This window comes from Topomyia yanbarensis, chromosome 2 (genome assembly GCF_030247195.1).
Source record: "Topomyia yanbarensis strain Yona2022 chromosome 2, ASM3024719v1, whole genome shotgun sequence".
NCBI lineage: Eukaryota > Metazoa > Arthropoda > Insecta > Diptera > Culicidae > Topomyia > Topomyia yanbarensis.
Window position 1 is genome coordinate 423,192,322 of NC_080671.1, and position 23,316 is coordinate 423,215,637.

A 23,316-nucleotide genomic window follows, 5' to 3' on the forward strand; every position below is an offset into this window, starting at 1 on the left:
AATATTTTAACACATTTCAAAAAATCAGAATCAATTCACTTTTCTTCGATATGACCACCTTTTACCTTGACTATGGCCTTGCAATGGTCAAAACAAGAATCGCAAGCTGCCCGAATGCAACTTAGGGTAAACAGGTCTAATACGCCCCCCTTAAGCAAAAATAGCTACATTTCTCCATTCGACACTATGATCTTCTCACTAGCTACTCTAATTTATTGTTATATTAGTTATAAATTAGTGCCTGTTTCATTTTTTATTAAAAACATCCTGATACAAGTACAATTCAACATTTTTCAAAAATGCCTAAATTCTAGTTTTTTCTTTCACCCAGGGCAAAATGCCCCCGGTGAAAGTGTAATATGCCCCACAACAAGAGGACGCCCCACAGCAATCGGTGAGTATGCCCCACAAACAATGGGTGGGGCGTTTTGGCCGGTGATGAGCTGTTGTGAATACATGAATAATTCTACACACACATAGTTTTAAGCCAAGCTATAAACAAAGATAGTAACTATAACATTCTAGTAAGCTACTTGAAATAGTTTTATCGAATCCGACTATTTCTAATTGGTTTTAATGCTATTGGAAAAAGTGGAAGCTTACATAAAAGTAGCTCTTTTGAAACTTTTGTGTAATATACACATGTTTTGTTTTGCAACATATTAAAAATACCAAACTAACTTAGTACGTTGATTTCATGAAACGATACTGTTATCAGTCATTTTTACTTTTTAGATAATTCAGGAATCCTGGAAATCGAAGAGGGGCATTTAGCCCCGGTGGGGCGTATTATACCCTTTTACCCTACTGATATTTTGGCCCATTCACGGACAATCACCTTCTTTAGCGTCTCGAGGCTGGTAGCTCTCCGAACCGGCCCAGAAAGAATAATTCATTGGATTCGTGTATGATAAATACGAGAAGCATTGTGTGGTCTCACCCATTCCTGGTTCACTCAAGCTTTGTAAGACGGTGCCGAGTCTTATTTGAAACGTCTGCGACCGCAATGTTTGTCCACGGCTTCAAAGTAGGCTTCAGAACACTTTTTCATTAATATGTCGCATTTGCTTTGATGCCAGCCTCGATGAAAACGATTGGAGAGTGCCTATCCACGGTTACAGAGACCCAACACATTTGTGGCGGGTACTGCCTCCTGGTGGCCAACCGATGACTCCTATAGTCCTATCGTTCTGAGTGTTTGCGAATTGTTCAATTTGAAAAATTTGATGTTTGAAATTTGATCTCTTTCGATCAAGCGAAGCCAATGCTATACTCTCTCAAGTCTAATTTGTTGCTGTTTCGGTGTCATGGGCCTTTTAGAACTTGTAATTCTTGCCCTTGGGACTATTTTTCAATATGCGTCGAATGGTGCGGTAGGATATTTTCAGTTCTTTAGCCATTTGATTAGCAATTCATCGTGGATTTCGCTCAAGTCGCTGTTTCACTTTACGAAATATCTCACGTGACGTTGCAGTCTTTTGATGTCCACCTCCATGGCGTTTTGCGATGCCACCAGTATTATAGCGAGTTATGGTGCAATCAACAAAAACATTAGTAATATTAAGGTGTTTTAGCTCACGAACAATCTCTGGTTGTGATTTTCCAGCTAATATAAATAATGCATTCACACTATTTCTTTTAAATTCTAACGCTGATCACTTGTTGTTGCGTTCACTTTTGGCAAAACACCTTTGTACGTTTCTAAACAATACTCCAAACTGTCATTCAACTAATTTATAGACAGTTGATGCCAGTCCGACAGCTGCGCGAACGGTCTGACGTTGGTTACACTTCGGGTGCCGCACACTGTAGATTGATAATACTTTCACGATAGTTTTTGTCACAAAAAGCCACTTTACATGCCTTGTTTTCCAAAAATGATCTAGACTGTCTTTAGAAAAGGGTCAAATTTTTTATACCATTTTTTCAAATGGCTATAGTATAAAAATGACAAATGGGTGAATGACCGTCAGGTTAAAACCCCAAATAAAGAATTACAATTAAAAATAACAAATCCTACAAAAATGTTGTAGTAGATTTTCACAAAATTAGTTAGTGTATTGTTATCGAAAACTAAACCAATGAAAGTCATAATCAGCTCAGAATCCAATTTCTCACCTGCTAGTTGCCTGATACATGCAAAAAAGTATCAGTAACGAATTTGGTATTCGTTTAGCATATTACCCTGTTTACCTGTACCTTACCTACATCAATACTCATTTTACCAAATAGCAGTACTATAAAACTAAGGCCTTAAAGCACTCTAGTAACAACAGGTGTGAACAGTAGAGTGGGACATGGTTATATGAAAAAAATAAAATTTCGCTCCGAGTAACTTTTTGGGTCCCATTTAGCTCCCAGAACAACTCTGCAAATTTTTAGTTCGATCAAACTATATTTTTGCGCCCACTGTTTAAAGTTTACATGGGATTTCGTATGGGGAAACCGTCTTTTGCAAATTAATTCTTCCAAGAGTCACCCGTTACCTCCCAAAAATAAATAGATTTTTATAGGAAATTTGTCAAGGAAACAAAGTCGAGAAGACCACGAAACGATCTGATGCTTGTGGAAAAAGTTATTAAGCAAAAACCGATTGATGCCTTGAAGATTGATGAAAAATTTACTTTTCATAGCATCACTGCTGCTGACGGTCGAATTATATACAAAATCTTTAATTTTCTCTTATTATGTACAAAAGAAGACTCAATTTATCCCTGAAAACTCTTGCGAAGTGTCCAGACAGTATAGAAAAATGATTTGGAGACATTAAGAGAAGATCAAAACAAAATTGCGTATAATTGGACAACCAAACCAGTGGTGCTAGAAAAAATGAATATTTTATCAATCGTCAGAGCATCAATTGGTTTCAGCTTAATAACTTTTTTCTCAAGCGTCAGATCGTTTCGTAGTTTATGAGACTTTGTTTCTGTGTTAAATTTCCTACAAAAGCCATATAACGGTTTATTTTTAAGAAGCAATGGGCGACTCCTGGAGGAATTATTTTGTGAAAGTTAATTTTCCCATATAAAATCCCATGTAAACTTTAAATAGTGGGCGCAAAAATATAGTTTCAGGGATCAAGCTAAGAATTTGCACAGATGTTCTAGGACCCAAATGGTACCCAAAAAGTTGCTCGGAGCTGGAATCTATTTTTTGTCCGACCCTAGTGAACAGTTCTAGTAAAATTATCATTATGGAACAATTGTATAAATCAAAGTTAAACAGTGGTGACGAATTACCGGACTCTTTGCTGCCCGCAAAGAATCCCCGGAAGACACCGCAGTGTTCTGCCTAGGGGGAGCCGCTGTACACCCGGCTTCGCCTTCCTTTGTTATTAGCTGGGAAGGAGAGCAAGACTCGTTCGGTTTATCCTTCTCAGCGAGGGCGGTTTGGTGCGTCTTTGCGGTTAGGTAATTAGCTTCCCCCAACGGCGATCCAGCACCACTAAACAAACGAGCACCCGAACCACGGGCACGCGCACTTCAATACTGTTCTTGTGGCGGTAAACTATCGCGAAAATTATCGTCGAAGTCTTCTCGTTGCCGTGGTCCGTTATCAACTTACTAAAAAAAACTCTAATAGGCTTTTCGATTGATTGACACCGGTGTAGTGTAGTGCACTGGTTTTGCACTTTCTAGCAGAAGTGCCAATGGAACTTACCCAGTTTTCTGACATCTGCTAGAAAGTGCAAAAATGGTGCAGTTCCAGTGCACTCCACTACACCGGTGTCAAACAATCGAAAATCGTATAAATGTGAACGGTACCGAATAGCACGAGCAAAATATTACGCAAACAAATACACTCTACGGAGTGTATACACAAAAAAGAGTATATTTCCACCTAGTGCTAAATTGTTACCCTGACGGGTTACATGGTCTCTGGACTATGTACGCTGAACTTTAGATTCTGGGCACTTCAGTCTCATCGCTGGATGATGGATACTTGGCGCTGGCCTCGAATTTCTGTACTATGCACTCTGGACTTTGAACCATGGGCTCTGGAATCTGAACTCTAGACTCTGGACTTTAAACATTAGGCTCTGCACTCGGGTCTCTGGATTCTGGACTGTGGGCTCACTCCTCGGGACTCTATACTATGGATTTTGTGCTCTGGACTCTAGGCTCTGCACCGTGGGCTCTGAACTCAGGCCTCAGTATTTTTGGGTTGAGGACTCTGGTTTCTGGACTCTGGATTCTGGCCTTTGGGTTCTGCACTCTGGGCTCTGGACTCTGGGATGTGATCGAGGGATACTGAGCTCAGTATTTTGGGTTGAGGATTCTGGTCCCTGGACTCTGAACTCTGGTCTCAGGATTGTCGTCTCTGGACTCTGACCTCTAGATTCTGGACTTTGAATTCTAGATGCTGCCCTCTTCACACTGTGCTCTGGACTTTGGACTCTCGCCTCGAGATTCTGTGAGAGTACATAACTCTGGATTCCGGCCTCTGGGCTCTGTGCTCCGGAGTCTAAACTCTTGCCCCAATATTTTGGGTTAAGTACTGCGGGCTCTGGATTCTAGTCTCAGAGCTCTGGACTCTAGCCACAGTAATTTGGGTTGAGGGCTCTGGACCCAGGATTCACAACTTAGTTCTCCGTACTCTGAACTCTGGACTCTGCATTCTTAACTCTGGATTCTGAGCTATCGCTTCGAGATTTTGTTCTATGGACTCTGGACTGTAGACTGTGGTCTCTGAGCTATGGGCTCTGGGTCTTGATTCTGGACTTTGGACTCTGAACTGTGGACTCTGGACTCTAAACTCTGGACTATGCACTCTGTACTCTGAATTCTGGACTCCTGGCTCTGGGTTCGCTCCTCGGGTCTCTGGGTTCTGGTCGCTGGGCTATGGAATCTAAACTCTGGATTATCGAATCTGAACTCTGAATTCTAAACTCTAAGCTCTAGAATCTGGACTCTAAACTCTGGTCTCACTATTTTAGGTTAGGGGCTCTGGACTTTGGACTCTGGGCTCAGCATTTTGGGTTAAGGACTAGCGACTCTGGATTCTGGTCACTCTCCTTGGTGCTCTGGGCTATGGAATCTGGAGTCTGGGTTCTCTTCTCGGGATTCTGGGTTCTGGTCCCTGGGCTATGGACTCTGAATAAAAACACACTGAAAAAGAAATTCAGTTTGGACAAGGAAAAGTTTTTTTCAAATAACTTTTTTTCTTTGAAAGTATTTATCTTGGAACAAAATTTCATCCAAATCAAAGATGGTTTTTTTGTATATCGACTTTAAATTTTTAAAATCGATTTTTTTAGTGTAGGAGTCGAAGAATTTTTTCAATATTTTTTCAGAAATTTGACTGGGTTTTTATAATATCTGAAACATTGCAGAGAACATTGTTGTAAAGAAATGAATATGACAAAAGTTATTTAAAAAACTGATTTTTAAATGGTGCTAACGAAAACATCCTATAACACCGAAACAGCTGCAGTTAGAGAGTTGGTATCTTCATTGGATTTGTCAAAAATTGCTACGCTGGGCTCCTGCTCCCATGTCGTAAGAGGCGACTAAAAGCAGGAGTCCTCGAGTTGAAGTGCTTCTCCAATGGATAAATGCAAGATGGCTAGATGACGTTTACCAGGAGATGTGTTTTTATGTAAAATGGACTGAAAAAATAAAATGCTAGTATTTATTATGACCGCACGGTATGCTATTATGCCCTTTTTGCCCCAATTCCCCCTTTCGTTCGAGTTTTTTTTGTTCAAGATTGAATATATAATGAAAACGGCTGACCAAAATTAGTATTTCCTGTGTAAAAAGCCCAGAGAATCGATTGAAGATAATAAGAATAATCTCACAAAGCGAATATACCCATTTTACCTCAACTCTTCGCACAAATAAAGTTTTAAGTTAGTCTTGGTTTTATACTTCGGTAGAAGGCTATATGCGGCTAATCAAAAGGTGTGATTTTTATGTATAAAAGTCTAGGGTATCGTTTGAATTAGACATGTGCGCCGCCGCGCCACGCCGCCGCCGCCGGTAAATTTCAACAAACGCTGACACCGAAAGGTAGACCGGCGGCGCGCCGCCGACCCTTTTTCTCACGCCGACAATTCGCGAACTCGAAAACCATTGGCTCATAATTTTATCAACAAATCTATTGTCTATGGTCCGAATATACGACATTAACTGATTCATGATTTATCACATATTGATCTTTATTTGGTATTAGTGGTTGTGAATTAGATCACAAAATTAACAAAGTCTTGATATTTTCTCGAAAATCATTACACGACACTCGGGATATAATTCATGGATCCATTCTTGCTTCGTCAACTGGTTATGATTGCGAGCATATAAGTTACAATTGACCATTCGTGGAATAGTCCACAAATTCAAAAAAACACTTCCACTTTCAAGATATAGTTGATACATAATATGTTCGAAACGATTCACAAGTCGAATTCGTGAAACTGTTCATGATATAGTTCATAAAGTAATAAATCTTTCACATAATCTTAATATACTTACGTAAACAATTACAAAGAACTCAGACTATTATTCATGGATTATTCGCTCTACTCTTTGGTTTTGAAATTTCTATGTGAGCTATTGTGTAGCAACCAGTCTCATAGGTGCGAGCATTTGATACAAGGAAATTAATAGGGCCTGTAACCCTGTTATGCTTTTGTTAAGATTCAGTGTAATTTTCGAAATTAAATGAAACTGCGCTGAGCACCAAAAATACATTACCTAGCCACAATTCATGTCCGTGAAATAATTAAGAAAACTATAAGACAAGTGACTCTGTCTAAAAAATCCGAAGCTCAAGACTAAAATATCACGATAACACGCCGAGAAGTTACGAAAACCGTTGCACATCCTAGGGGCAGATCACTCTAGAAATGTATAACAAATTTGCATCAAATTAGAAAATATGCATTTAATTTCCATTTTTGCATCAACTTTGCACTCCCTCGCAGAAAAGTTTGTTCAACAAACGTCTTACGCTGATTAACTTTGTTAGACATTTTGTTGAATGCAGGGCTAATTTTTTGTACGGTTTTGACGTCTTACACGCAACGCAAAATACATTGCGAATTTCTATTTTGATGGAAATAAATGTATTTAATTTAGCTGATTTTTAAAAATGCATCACAAGTGATCTGCCCCTAGTGCACATCGTTCAATTCTTGACTTTTTTAGTCAATAAAGTTAATATAAATCAATGTATCATCAAGTTATGAACTAAAATCATAAAAATATTAAACATATTCAGATACAACCACCTACTAAACATTTGAGTGGAATGGAATCTTTTTTTTGCGTGAACTAGTTTTGTAAAAACACAAAAAATATTTTCAATACGAGGTTTATTTATCATTAATTGAATCGTGACTTATTTTGAAATTTTTTCTTGAAGAATAGTTGGGCAGAGTGATCTTGACTTTTCGCGACGTTGGTGCACTGATGTGGCGATGCAGAGGGTAAGATTTCTGGTCTCATAAATTATTCATCGTGTGAACTAGACCCACTCAGGAAAGATTTTCAGTGTCAGTTGCATCTACCCGGTATCACAGACAAATAGGACGTAACCAAAACAAACAAAATGGACTGGAAATGTTAAACTCATTCTTGTCGAAGTGCCCAAGGCGGGAGTTGTTCACAACCATTTCTTAAGTTACAACACGATGCCGATCTGTGAGTAAGCGCATAATAGGATGTTAGTAAATTAATTGATTCGGTGTATCGAATCTAACTAGATGTATGCAATGGATTAGAATTTGTTGATCCCCGGAACTGCTGGAGAAATTGGCGGTGTGCAGGTGCAACGAAAATTAGAGATACGCTCAGACCATTTTCAATCAGACTTGTTTAGTGATCAGTTCCAACCCAACAGGAGCTAAAACATCAAGTCGTGGAATTATTATGAATGATAGTTTCTGTATATTTAGGTTTCGTCAGAGTGTAGATCTGTATGATTTCAGCACATCTAGCATACTTTGCATTCAACATAGAAGAAAATCTTACGTTGAAAGAAAATGTAGTGCCATGGCATCGTATATGCTTTATTATCGCGGCGATTTTGTACTTACAAGAAGTAAAAGTAAACGCCAGCCTGGAAAATGAAGTAATCCCAGTAAAGTTCAGGCGGAATTGAACTGGAAATCTGGCTGGTTCCAGTTCGTACACGGGAGTAGGAATACGAACTGGAACCAGCCAGAATTCCGGCTCATTTCCGGCTGAGCTTAACTGGGATGTGTCTACCTTGAAAGGTGTCCTTACACGATCATTAAAGGTGATATTTCTGCACAGTAATGCCATTAATAACGTCTCGGGTTATGGCACCTGATATCTGCGGGATTCTAAAAGAGCGACAGTAAAGAAGACTAAATAGAAACAAAAGATAATGAAACAAGAATTAATTTCCTCAAACAAAACAAAAACTGTTTTACCGTTGCTTAATTTCCCAAATATAGAACAATAAATAATTATTATGGGTCATTGAAATACAGTCGTTACTCTGCATTCTTCAAATTTGTCGATTGCAATCATTATTTTATGCGAAGTCGTAGTATGCGACATCGACAATTTTTCTATTTCGTTCTTCAAATTTCACAACTGTAAAAATAGTTCCACCTTTCATTTATTATCTTGCATTTCGCAAGCAGGGTAGGCACTATTAGACCTTCAGTTAAAAAAAAATTGATGTGGTAGCGAGAATTACATTTTGTGTAACAACAACAGATCAACAGATGTCGCTAGTACATTCTGGGCGATGATTTTTTTTTAGAATTTTTTTCAAGCTGTAACGTCTGTTTGTATGTGCCTGATACAATAGAAACCGAAAATTTGGGAAAGAAATTGTACTGCCAAGAATTTTTTTAGTTACATAGGCGTCAATATTCGTCACGCCGACACACGCCGGCGCGCCGCCGCCCGCGGGGTCCAACGGCGTGACGCCGCCGCCGCCGCCGGCCAAATATGTCGCTTACGCCGCCGCCGATTAAAAATGCATCGGCGCACACCTCTAGTTTGAATATAGGCTGACCGCCCAAGACGTGTGTACTCGTTTTACCTCAATTCCTCTCATAACACAAGTATAAAGTAGGATCTGGTTCTACATTTTAGAAATAAACTGAATGCGGCTGATCAAAAGAAGTATTTCTTATGCAGAAATTTCAGAGAAAGAGGCGATTGAAGATAGTTGGAATGACCGGACAAAACATGTGTACCCGTTTCACCTTACATTCCTCCGAAAACTCATAATAACACTTATGAAGCACAAAAAATATTTTTTGAATAATTTTGTCACAAGATGGCGGCCGTACAGCCTTTTCCCATAGACGCCTCTTTTTGGAAAGAGTCCATGAATGGAAACCTATATCCCGCAATTTTTAACCTTGAGCCTAAAACTAAAGTTTTTTCGATAACTTATAACAATAGCAAGCGACGTACGTAAGATTTTTTCGATATCTTGTTTTTTTCGCGAAATGGCGCTCTTTTTAGTGAAAAAAAAAACGCTGAAAATGTCACAAAAATCAACACCAAATCGCTTATTAAAAAAAAAAATTAACGAATAAAAAAAAGTAAAATCCCACGAACGTCGTTGGAGAATTTTGAATATACTGTAAAAATTTCAAAATGATCAAAAATCATTTGTTCGAGTTACGTTTCCGGCCAGCTCTAAAAATGTGGTTTCCAGAAAAACGCGGTTGATGTTTTCAATACGCTACTGTAATATTACATAAGAGGCGTTGCGGCAGAATTGAAAATTTGAACATTCGATTTTTTTAAATTCTACAGTGGTGTAACCCCTTAAACCAGGCTATGCTTCTCGGAAAGAGGTTGAATGCAGCTGATGAAAAGTAGTAATTCTTATGCACAAACAGCTTGTGTCCGAAATGTAGTCAGGTTTAACTGAAAACACAAAATATGAGAAGGAGTAGGGTAAAACGGGTTTGCACGTATCGTACGGTCATTCTAACCATCTGTAAGCAATTTCTCGGGTTTTAATATTACTTTTGGAATAAGGATTAACTTCAAACTTGACTTCTGGGAACTGGGGTATAACGGGTACACATGTTTCGTGCGGTCGTTTTATTTATCTTCAGCGATAGCTCGGGCTATTTTATATAATAACACAATTGGATCAGTCGCATGTAGCCTCTTTCTAAAATAAATGGCCAGATTTCCCTTTCACACTTGAGTTATGAGAAGAAAAGGGGTAAAACGGCTACACAAATTTCGTGCAGTCCTTTCCACTATCTTCAATTTATTCCCCGGATTTGTTAAAATAGTAATAACTACTTTGAATGAGCCGCATTCGTCCTCTTCCCTAAATGTTAAACCTGGTTTAACTTTAATCTTGAATTATAGGAAGAATACGGGGTAAAACAGGTTTACACATTTCATGCGGCCATTCTGACTATCTGCAATAGATTCCCAGGACCATTTTACGTAAGCAATACAACTACTGATCAACTGCATGTAGACTCCTTCCGAAATATATTGCCTTGTTTAATTTTTCTCTTGAGTTCGGAAAAAATAGGGTAAAACGGGCTCACACGTTCCGTGCTGTCATTCTATCTATCTTTACTCGTTTTCTTGGACTTTGTGCTTAAAAAATACTACTTTTGATCAGCGACATTGCACATGCTTCTGAGATGTTGAGTGAAGTTAAACTAAAAAGCCAACATTTGGTGCGAATAGGGATAAAACGGATTAAAATGTTTTATGCAGACAATTCTACTATCTTCTATACAATCTTTTAACTTTTTTGCATAAGCATAAGCATAAGCATAAGCATAAGCATAAGAGATCGCCCGTAGTTGCTACTCCGTTATTGACCAGAACCAAATTAGGTTGCAAAATGTTCATTGGAACAACATGCTTGGGAATAACATGATGAGCCACATTGTACAATCTATTCTGATCCCTGCATGCTGATCAATACCGACGCCGGCCACGTCCGAATGCAGATCTTCTGGGAAAGGAAGGAATGTTAGTCCGATACATGTTGCTACTAGAGACCGAGGAATCCTCTGCATCTCCACATGTATCACGGGAAGGGGAGAGTTGTTAGTAAGTGTGCCAATAGCATTATCATGTAATAATTGCTCTGGGCAGCCGGCTGCCGAGAATTCGGGAAATTTATCATTTGTTTTATTAATACGATTAGCAAAATAAGCAACTTGAATTCCGGATAGCGGCTATAAGGAGCACTGCTTATATTTTTTAATAATATTCAATCACGCGACGAATTTTTCGTGGTTTCTTTCGTGTCAGTGCTGATTTTACCCGGCGATCGTTTGAATAAAATGAGGAATCTTATACAGAATGTTCATCAGACTCATCCATAGGTATCGCGGAGTTGGTGGTTTGGAAGGGAATAAGGTCTAGGATTCGCTCCAAGCAAATGATGCGACCTGTAAAGCATAGTTTATTAGGTAGTAGTTTAGTTTTCGAGAAAACAATCGCTTTAGTTTTTGGTTTTTTTTAAACTCTGGGTAGCCGGCTACCGAGAGTATCTTATGTTTTCTAAACAAAAGCAATTTCACATCCACACAGCCGATCGTGGGAATATTGCCTAGAAAAGCCAATCTTATCTGCATAATGGGCCGGATCAGTATTTATTGTGACAGTATTGTGACAAATTTCACTATTCCTTCTCGACGATATATTTATTGGGTTGAACACTACCGAGTAATAACACGTTATACAAAGAGTTATGATAGCTCTAGATGTTATAAATCAACGAAAGTATTTCCTATTTCTAATATCGGATTGTTTGTGAAATACACGTATACGTACGATTATATCGAACATTGAAGAAAAATACAGAGGATCGTTAACCTGATGCACGGGTTTGTTACCAATAACGGAACTTGAAATTAGATTCATTAAAACAGACGCGGCGAATTTTCAGTACGTATTGACCCGCGATCATCGATACTAGTCAAATTAAAGTCTTAATGGAGCTGATTTCCTTTTTGAACTTTTACGGTATCGTTTTCTCGGCTAGATCTGTTCGCACACTCTCATTCGGCTACTATCGGTAGAAGGCTGATAGCTCCCAGTCGTCGCCGGTCTAAGGACCAAATGTCATCAATAGACAGACTCGCGTGGAGGCATGAGATAGAATTGAAAGCTAACCAACGAAAATGACAGCAAAACGCTTATTCTTCGTGCTGACATAACTGAAGGTAATTGCCAACCGGTCCCCGATCCCTCTCGCGAATTGTCAATACATATATGATTGAAGTCACTCAAATAAGGCCATGTGTTTTCCCTAAGCACATTGAATGATCTGTGGATCAGTTCCCCCGTTGGTAAAGCAAAGCCTAAACAAACATAGAAATTAGCTTGCTCAGTCCAAAGAAAAGTTGGCCGACCGGCAGAGACGTGTTCCCTTACAGCGCCATCACATCAACGAACACCCAAAATTTACATGCGACAAAATATCTGTAATCCTGAATATAAAAGAATCAAAACCTCTACTCATTTGCAATAAAATAAGAAAGTAAAAAAAAACAGTTGAATATCCAAGACGGCTCATTTTCAAAGATAGCACCGCCGATGAAACACCCAATAAAAAAAAATAGGTGACAATGGAGGCGGACGAAATTAGCTGAGCACCGACCGGCTGGTTTGCCACCTATTTTTCGGACGAAGAATTTTGGGGCGACACCTGGTAGTCGCTAGTCGCTGGTGAAACGCCAATTATTTGAATGTCATTTTTTCTTATTGCCATATTTTTTCACTTTTCGGATCGATTTTTTTTCTCTAAAAAACCATTTTGCACTATTTTTACAATGTACACTGTGTTTCTAGATGTTTTATGTGCACTTTTATTGTCCTTGCATCGGGAATCGACGGCCCGTAATGCGAGGAACAGATTTTTTTCCATTTGCCGGAATTCGATTTTCACAAACTGTCACCACTCGCGTCTGTCGAAAATATGCCGAAAATGCTTTTATAAGCCACTTCACTTTGTATAATCATTGAATTGCACTGTTATTCACGCTTTTGATAACCGGGAGGCAGTAAACTGTGCCGAAAATGATGAAAATTAACCGACTCGAAGGGAGCACTACGAGAGTCAACCGCTCGCGACGAAGATATACACTCGAATCTCTTTTAACTTTTTTGCATAAGAAACACTAACTATGGTAACTCGCATTCAGTTTTATTCCAAGCTGAATAGCCAGTAATAAAATAAAAAATAAACATTAACAAAAAGGGGAATTATGGCGAAACAAGCATGATAGCATACTTTGCGGTCATTTTAAATACATACAATCGATTTCCGAGACATTTTTACATACGGAGTGCATATGTTAAATAACCACTAGACTGGTTCAATTTTTGACTTCTAGCTCCACCAGGCTCTACTGATTCCTTTTATGGCCCTTAGCCATTGTGCAAATTTTGGTACCGATCGGTTGTGTCTACGGACCCTCAAAAATTTCAAAGTTTATATGGAAAATCCGTTAACATTGAAAATAAATTCTTAAAAAATCACCTCATCAATCAATTACTCAGAACACTAGTTATTTCTAAAGGTATTCTTCTACTGAACACATTCGGGGAACATTGTAAGTTTATAAAAATTCGCTGAGAAAAGTTATTAACTAAAGAAACAGCATGACTTCAAAACAAGTGGATTTTATTATTAATCATAGCAACCCTGTTTCAATAGCTGCATCTGCCTTACGTGAGCTGGTAGATGGCAAGTCTAGTTTACACTTGTATAACGATGGAGCTATTCAATTTGCTGTGATTCATAATAAAATCCACTTGTTTTGAAGTCATGCTGCTTTTTTAGTTAATAACTTTTTCCAATGAATTTTCATAAACCTAAAATGTTCCCCGAATGAGCTCAGTAGAAGAATACCTTTAGAAATAAATAGAGTTCTGATTAATTGATTGATGAGGTGATTTTTTAAGAATTATTTTCAATGTTAACCGATTTTCCATATAAACTTTGAAATTTTTGGAGGGTCCGTAGACACAACCGATCGGTACCAAAATTTGCACAATTACTCAGGGCCACATAAGGAATCAGTAGAGCCTGGTGGAGCTAGAAGGCAAAAATTGAACCACTAATAACCACATTTAGCGTTCTTTCACGCCATTGAATCAACTCGCGTTTTTGATACTTTTTTCCCAACGTGTTTGGTAAACTCTAGTGGCTGTACTGTAAGTGTTGGTGATGAAAAGTGCAATGCTCTGATCGATCGCGGTTAGAGTAGCACAAATTAATCTTCAGCATAAACGTACAACAACTACTACAGCGAAACTTCTACGTTGGAAAGCTACTTAACGCCGTCTTAGTATCATTCAACAAAAATAGCATGACAAATCCACGTTAAATGCCTCGTGCTTGTATACTTGTGGTCTCACAACACGCGATATTTGTGCTGTCACGGTCGATATGACCATTGATAACATAAATGTAAATTTCACTTACAGTCTGCTGATGAACACAACTCTACCGCCGCTGTGAATCTTCAATGTCAAAAACAAAATTTGAATCCCATCGTAACGAGCTCGTCTCTTCACAGCACACTCGGCTCTACAACGATCACAGAAGGACTAAGCACTCTATGCTATGCTGGTATGACTCATCGCACCCTGGGACGCACTGCAGCTAGCACTATGGAAGCCCTTGATCCCCCTGCCACAGTCGAGCCATTGCAGCCAGCGTTCACCAGTCGTCACGGTCCTGTGTGCAGGAGTGGTGAAGGGGTCTTCCAAATCGATACCAACGACAATCAATCGCGGCATTCAAACCTACAAATATATTACCAGAATGCCGGTGGTATGAATTCAGTAATCGAAGATTATCTGGTAGCAAGTTCAGATGAATGCTTCGACATAATCGCCCTCACAGAGACGTGGCTTAGCGATAGCACTCTGTCAGTGCAAGCATTTGGTGCCAACTACGATGTTTTCCGAACTGATCGCAGCTCACGCAACAGTCTCAAGGCTACCGGCGGCGGGGTACTTGTGGCTATCCATCGTCGATTGAAAGCGCAACTGATTGACGATACTTTGGGGGTCTGTGTCGAGCAGGTGTGGGTGCGAATCAAACTGGCTGGCTACGCACTTTATCTTTGCGTGGTTTATCTTCCACCGGATCGCACTCGCGATTCGACATTGATTGATTCACATACTGAGTCACTGGAACGGATTTCCGCTCAAGCAAGCCCGGTTGATGAGATCCTGATTGTTGGTGATTTCAATTTCTCCGGATTAAAATGGCGCTCTGCTTCTGACGGATTTATGTTCGCTGATCCCGAAATGTCATCTTTTCATGCTGGTATCACCAGTTTGCTTGACTGCTACAGTCTAAATCTGCTGCGCCAAACGAATAATGTGGTGAACGAGAACAACAGAATCCTTGATCTCTGTTTTTCGAGCAAATCTGACTACGCGCCAAAAGTTACCGCAGCACCGTTCCCCCTGGTAAAGACTGTTAGACACCACCCTCCCCTGCATATATTGCTTGAAGCCATTCGAGTGAAGCATGACTGCAATGCTTCTGACACCGTCAGCTATAATTTTAGAAAAGCCAACTATAATAGCATTATTGACTTCCTGTCGAATATCCACTGGACTGAAATTCTCGACAATGATGATGTCAACGTTGCAGTGCAGACCTTCTCCAATGTTATGAGCTATGCTATCGATCGCTATGTACCCAAAAGAAGTGGCCTTCAATCTAAGCACCCAGCGTGGCACACTGCCGAGCTGAGACGGTTAAAAGCGACTAAAAGAGCCGCTCTGAAGAAGTACTCCAAGTTTGGGGGCTACGTGCTGCGACATCACTACGTTCATGTTAACCAAGTCTATAAAAAGACATCGAAGCGTTGCCATGCCGATTACTTGGGAAACGTGCAACGTAAGTTGAAGTCCGAACCTAAAACATTCTGGAAGCATGTAAACGAGCAAAGAAAGGAATCCGGGTTGCCTTCAACGATGAGCTATGGAGGACGTATGAGCTCTAGTTTACAGGAGATCTGCCAACTATTCTCTGAAAAGTTCGCGAGTGTTTTCTCCAACGAGAAGTTGACACCGACCCAGGCTTCACGCGCGGCTCTCAATATACCTCAATCATACCAGTCTTTGAACTCTATCAATATCGACAATAATATGGTACAACTGGCGGTTAGGAAAATGAAGGCTTCAACCTCGGCAGGCCCAGATGGTATACCAACTATTATTCTAAAAAAATGCTCTGCCGGTCTAATTGAACCTCTTTGTCATCTGTTTCAATTGTCGCTAACAACCGGAGTATTTCCCGAACTCTGGAAATCCTCCTTCATGTTTCCAGTTCACAAAAAAGGTGATAAAAAGGTAGTTGACAACTACCGTGGTATTACAACGCTAAGCGCAGTTCCTAAGCTGTTTGAAATGGCTGTGTTGGAACCCATCTCCAGCCACTGCAAACAGTATATCTCCGAGACTCAGCATGGATTTATGCCGAAACGTTCAACATCTACGAATCTTCTGTCGTTCACAACATATGTTACAGATGCTATGTCGGACGGCCTTCAAACTGACGTTATTTACACGGATCTTTCAGCTGCTTTTGACAAGATAAATCACGCTATTGCAGTGGCAAAATTGGATAGACTTGGCTTTGGTACTAATATTCTCCGTTGGATGCAATCGTATCTCAGTGATCGTCGTCTAGCAGTCAAGATAGGTGATTGTGTATCCGAAGAGTTCTGTGCTTCATCTGGTATTCCGCAAGGCAGCCATCTCGGTCCATTGATTTTTCTTCTGTATTTCAACGACGTTAACTTTTGTTTAGAAGGACCACGGTTGTCTTTCGCCGACGACCTCAAGTTATACCATAGAATCCGGAATACTCATGATGCAGCTTTCCTTCAACGCCAACTGGAAACCTTTGCGGAATGGTGCGAGATCAACCGAATGACCCTAAACCCCAAGAAATGTACGGTCATTACGTTCTCGAGGAAAAAAACGCCAATTCGATTCGATTACTGTCTAGCTGAATCCACAATTGACAGAGCGAATTGCGTCAAAGATCTCGGAGTTTTTCTCGATGAACAACTGACGTTTAAACAGCATATCAGCTATATTGTCGCAAAGGCATCACGCTGTTTGGGGTTCATAATGAGAATATCTAAGCACTTTTCAGATATTTACTGCTTGAAATCTCTCTACTGCTCACTCGTTCGATCAACTCTGGAATATTGTTCAGTTGTGTGGAACCCTCATTATCTCAACGGTGTCCATCGAATTGAGACAGTACAGCGCAGATTTGTTCGGTTTGCCCTTCGTCGATTGCCTTGGAGCAACCCTCACCAGCTGCCAAGTTATGAAAGCCGGGGTTTGCTTATTGGACTCGATACATTGCAAGTGCGACGGGATCTATTCCGTGCTATGACGATTTCGGATATTTTGCAAGATCGAATTGACTGCCCCGAGCTTCTCAGTGCGATAAACATGAACGTTCGCCCTCGCGCCCTTCGCAATAATTTATTCCTCCGATTACCTCTTCGCCGGACTAACTATGGAGTGAACGGTGCCATCATTGGTTTGCAGCGGACTTTCAACAGAGTTTCATCCGAGTTCGATCTTCACATTCCACGTAGCAGATTACAATTTGACTTTTTAAATAGATTAAGAAATTATCATTAGGACCACACTGTGTCTGTTGATATTAATTATAAAATAAAAATAAAATAAACAAGAAATACTTGCCACATAATGAACCATCACCTTCTGACTATTTCAAAAGGGTTGTATCACACTCTGGCCGAAATGGGCTTCTCCTCATACTCGTCGGTGATGCAAATGCCCACCACATAATTTGGGGCCGTTCAGATATCAATTTGAGAGGCTCCGAATACTTAAGTAGTACAAATCTGCACATACTTCATGTAGGAAATCGGCCAACATATGCACGAACGGGCAGAGAAGAGGTGTGGCGATGTAACCGTAATCTTGGGCGGCTAGCTTTCATTGGTATCTTCCGACGATTGAAGCTCCAAAGGACTTGGATGAGGTCGTTGAAAAAATAAACTCACTAGTAGTAGTAGCATGCCTAGAGGCTTGTCCGCTTCGAGTTATGCGTGCTTCTAGAGGAACTCCTTAGTGGAATACCGAATTTGTTCGACTCAAAAATTTATGTAGAAAAGCTTGGAATCGCAGACGTAACATAGTCAATGGTCAAGTTTAAACTGTTCGTTTCAACATGTCACACTAATCCTGGCATGCTACAAATATCGGCTTTTTCTAGTTATAATATTTAGGCTCGCTGCGTTATTTTGTGACGAATATCCCAACCGATGGAAGCGCAAAGGTTATTTGTTTGATACTGGAGTAAAACCGAATTGTCTTACTTTTTTTGATTTGGAAATTGATTTCTGCCTAAAGAATAATATTCTAATCAATATAATAAAATATGTCAGTTCCATAGGTCATTGATTAGGAATTAGATTATTATTTGGTCGGTGTTAAGTCAGACCGGACTAAATGACAAAATATTGATTTCGAGAAAAACGAGTTTAAAGTTTGAATCGCAGCATCCTTTACATTATGATTGGAAATTAATTTTTGCCGTAATTCTTGTTTATTGTTACATATTTCAAATCTGGCAAGAGTCGAATGTAGCTGACGAAATTCTGTATCCATTGCTATAATTATTTCATTTTTTGATGTTTTGCGACTTAGTCCGGTCTGACTTAACACCGACCATTTAACGTACCGAAGCTTTCTTTTAATCTTAAGTTTGTCCGTACATTTTGAGTTCAATTTCAATCTAAAGCTGGCGAGAACCCTAGTATAATTTCCCATTCCAGAACGACGGTTCCATCGAGGATCTGCGCCTGATTGGAAAGAACAAGACGAAAATTCTTTCGGTTATCGACGGACGGCGGGCGCAGAACTGCACGATTCTGCTTAGCAAGCTGAAGATGAGCGACGAGGAGATCTCAAAGTATGCAGCATAGTCGCAGAAATGTAGTCAATAATAAAATAACCTTTTCTTAACAGGGCCATTCTATCGATGGACTCCAACGAACAGCTACCGATCGACATGGTCGAACAGCTGCTCAAGTTCACCCCGTCGGCCGAGGAGCGCGCCCTGCTGGACGAACATTCCGAGGATATTGACTCGCTCGCCCGAGCGGATCGATTCCTGTACGAAATTTCGAAGTACGTTCGAATGCTAGTTTTTCGCAATGATATCAACTAACTCAGCTACTGTAAAACCGTTTCAGAATACCTCACTACGAGCAACGTCTGCGTAGTCTGCACTACAAGAAACGCTTCCAGCTGACGGTGAGCGACCTCTCGCCACGAATCGCCAACGTAATGGAAGCATCACGGGAGGTAGCTCGTTCGCGACGGCTACGCAAGCTGCTTGAACTGGTTCTCGCTCTGGGTAACTACATGAACCGGGGTGCCCGTGGCAATGCTTCCGGTTTCCGATTAGCTTCACTCAACCGGCTGGCGGACACCAAGAGCAGTGCAGCCAAGGGTACTACTCTGTTGCACTATCTGGTGCAGATCATTGAGAAGAAGTTTAAGGATATTCTGCTGCTGGAGGAGGATCTGCCCCACGTTAAGGAAGCTTCGAAGGTATCGCTCGGTGAAATGGACAAGGACATATCGATGCTGCGAGCTGGACTGGCTGAGGTGAATCGGGAAATTGAATTCCATCGGAGCAGTGGTGTTCCGCAGTCTGGCGATCGGTTTTTGCCGGTAATGCGGGAATTCCATGCGCAGGCATCGGTGCGATTTGCAGAACTGGAGGATCAATTCCAGGATATGAAGACGAGGTATGTATGGGTTCCGGTGGGGCTTTGGAGATAGAATTAGTCATTAACGTTGGTTGCTTTTGCAGATTTGACCGTGCGGTTAGATTGTTCGGGGAAGATGGTTCAGTTGTTCAACCGGATGAATTCTTCGGTATCTTTGATGGATTTTTGTCAGCGCTGATGGAAGCCAAACAGGATAATGAAAACTTCCGGAGGCGACAGGAGGAAGAGGAAAAGCGAGCCAAACAAGAAGCTGAGGTAAGTAGAGTCTAATCGAGCGGAGCTAAGCCTCTTATGTAGCCTATATTTGAAAGGAGACACATGGTGATTTTTGTTGCGACCGACTCCAATGAATCGGAGTGAAACAATTTTCAAACTAATTTTTTTCCGCAGCTCAAAAAACGCACCATCGAGCGTAAATCGAAGGAAGGTCTGCTGAACTCGGTGGCAAAGAATCTCGGTTTGAAAGTATCGAAACCATCCACAAACGGGGCCTCGAACGGAGGCAGTCCGGTGGCCGACCCGAATAACAAGGGCGAGTTTGACGACCTCATATCTGCTCTTCGAACCGGGGACGTATTTGGCGAGGATATGGCCAAATTCAAGCGATCGCGCAAAACTCGTCTTGGGCCGAGCAATGGCAGTAATAATACATCACCGCCACGAAGTCGGAACAGCGCCGGGCGGGAAGACAGCCGCGAACGGACGGGCGTTGTCAACAGACGACAATAGATGAAAGATAATCTAGAATGTGTAGTAACTTTGTTTGGACTTTTGTTTCGAAGGAAACATGATTTGTGTAGCATATTTCGGTTCGTCTTTATTCGGAACTTTGTGTTTTTTGTGTAAATTTGTAAAAGTGAAAGAGACCAAAAATTGTGAGTGAAGCTCAAAAACGTTGTAATAATAGGAAACTACAATAGAAACCGTAGATAATACGAAATGTTCTGGTTATTCCATTAGAGACTGTTTTAAACACACCGAAGAAAATATATAAACGCATACAACAAATTTTTGAACATGTTTTACGATCAGATCAGCCACTTTGCAACTGACGCATTATATACACCCCCGGCAGAAGGAAATAGCCTACCAGTAAACATAAGCGAAACTCATCTCGATAGACATATATATGTAGTTAAGAGAATCATCATTCGTAGAAAACTTAATGCATCGTACAGTTTTACCGAACCTTCAAGCAGCCAGAAGCAATCGTTTTAGTTACCAATGATTTATCCTTCGCGCAAGCAATGCTTCCTATAACCACGGTATTAGTTACGTCTAGGAGACTGTGTAAAATACGTATCACTTGCATCTGTTCCGCCGCCCTACTCGCAACCGGCGATTGTTGTCTTAATTAAAAAAAGAATTTCTTATGTATTTATTTAACCTTACCCTTAACTCAAGTATTCTTTCTAGTGACATTTATATACGCATATCTCTTCCTTTACTGGCAAGGTCTCAGTTGCTCCCTAACCTAGGGATTCTCTGTATATAATCTAGAAATTGGTAATCGATAATCGATAAAAATAATCTCAACAAAAAAGAATAAAAAACCCGTTGAAATTTTCCAAATATGATAGTAATGTTTTCCCCGGTTTAAAACTTACGAGTACGAGCGAAATCATTGTTTTAACCAACACAATATAAGCACCGTGCATCAATCTGTGACCCAAAATCATACCAGCTTCCCCGATTTTAAAACTAAAAATCAAAGTATAAGTAGCTGTCTCCTGTTTCGAACTTTTCTTTGTTACTGACCCAAAAAATGGCAATAAGTCGATCGATAATATCACGTAACCATTTTAGTCATGATAAGAAAAAGACGAAAGGATATAATGGATTGCACAACTAGCGAATCTCACAAATAACATCAATCACAAATTTTATTACTCAAGATAAACAAGGGCCTGAGAAAAGCGACACAAGATTTTGAGCTCGTTTTTTTTATAAAATCCGATGTGACATACACATTCATAACACTTTTCAAGAGCACATCAAGGATTTTTTTTACGATAACGGACCCCCAACTCAATGCAAAATAATCTATATAGATGTTGCTTAACGGTATCCAAAACTCACACAGGTTAGATCTGTTAATCGTTCATTTTAAACGTAGACGAAAGAGTTAGGCGAACTGATTACCAAATGAGTAAAGATTCGAGGTTGGAGTTGTTTCTCGAAAGTGAGAAACAAATGCCAACCAACCATCGATTGTACCCTCATTATGAAACGGACGGATGGAAAATTGATAATATATATAGAATGTATACAGTAAATACGATGAGAGCGTCGAATAAATTTGTCGGAAAATAGATTGATAAACTCATTACGATTATGATGACATGACCTTGGAAATATTGTCTAATGATTGATGTTTTGCGCCGCGGTGAAATTTGCATGGACTGCTAACGAACATCGACGATCTGAAACAATTAGTCGCGGGACACAATGTATGCATAGTTGGGCACTCCAAGAGACAAAGGTCAATAAAGCAGTTGTTGCAACGGATTTCATGGACAGAAACTAACATTTGCTTTGGACCACTAAAACACTCTTTACTTTTTTGTCGCCCTTCTTTCCCACGGAACTATATCAAGGTATCACTTCGTGAGGGTTTCGCACTTCGTGAGGGTCTCGTTGTAGTTTCGTCGCACATCTTTATTCTGGTCTATCTCGGAGACTCACTTGGCCCATGATATGGCTCGACATTTGAGCTTTGATTTAACTCTTCTCTTACTTCTTGTCATGATCTATTACGTCGCCTTTTAAGCTCTCGTCTCCGTGAGCCGTTTAGATGCTGGTTCCATGAGCCATTTAGCTCCTGTTTCCGTAAGTCTTCCGGCTCCCAGCCTTATACCGACATACTCGAATATGGTGGTTAACTCACTCAACTCCGACTGAGAGTTCCCCGACGGAGGAATTTCTCCCGACAACGATACCTGCTTCCTTGAGCCATTTAATCCATGCTTTATCGAGATCTACTCGGATATTATCCGGCGGTGAACTACCCTACTCTGACTGAGAGTTCCCCGGCAACGGAATTTCTCTCGGTACCGATGTTTGGTTTGTTAGCCAATTAACTCCTATTTTTGTCATGATATAGTCGGATAGTCCACGGTGGTGAATCTACCCTATGTGAATACCCCGGCCGTAGATTTCCCCTGATACCGATGTTCGTTTCCGTAGGCCATTTAGCTCCACGCTTCGTTCCGATCTATTCGATCTAGTCCCCGGCGGTGAACCTAGCCTTCTCAACGAGACAACCAGTAGGTGCTAAGGTCTGTCCAGCGATTCCGGGTAGAGCGTAGGTTCCGGTTTACTAGCGCCCCAACGACCCACTGCTAGCTATTCGACATGATCTACTGGCTCTACTCCCGGCGGTGTATTTAGCCTATTCACGAGCTACCCGATAGGGTGCGAGGTCGGTTCGGCGATTCCGGTGAACCGGACGTCGGTTCATTGACGTCCCGACGACCCGAGCCCGGTGCTACGTCGCGTACTATTCTACTGGTCCCTGGCGGTGGAAATAGTCTACACCAGCGAAGAGTTACCCGGCGCCGAAATTTTTTTCC

At 40.6% G+C, this 23,316-nt stretch overlaps 1 protein-coding gene across 2 annotated transcripts in view; it reads left to right on the top strand.

Moving 5' to 3' along the window:
* The window catches only part of LOC131685255 (disheveled-associated activator of morphogenesis 1), a 274,501-nt gene extending 252,445 nt beyond the window's left edge, over positions 1–22,056 (top strand). The window contains exons 5-9 of one of the 2 annotated variants that reach the window (XM_058968849.1): positions 18,764–18,918; positions 18,975–19,136; positions 19,202–19,762; positions 19,828–19,999; positions 20,135–22,056. In XM_058968849.1, coding sequence (XP_058824832.1) covers positions 18,764–18,918; positions 18,975–19,136; positions 19,202–19,762; positions 19,828–19,999; positions 20,135–20,473 — 1,389 coding nt within the window. In that variant the 3' untranslated portion in view covers positions 20,474–22,056. The remainder of the gene's footprint in view (positions 1–18,763; positions 18,919–18,974; positions 19,137–19,201; positions 19,763–19,827; positions 20,000–20,134) is intronic. The other variant, XM_058968850.1, reaches the window with a different exon arrangement.
* The last annotated feature ends 1,260 nt before the right edge of the window (positions 22,057–23,316 follow it).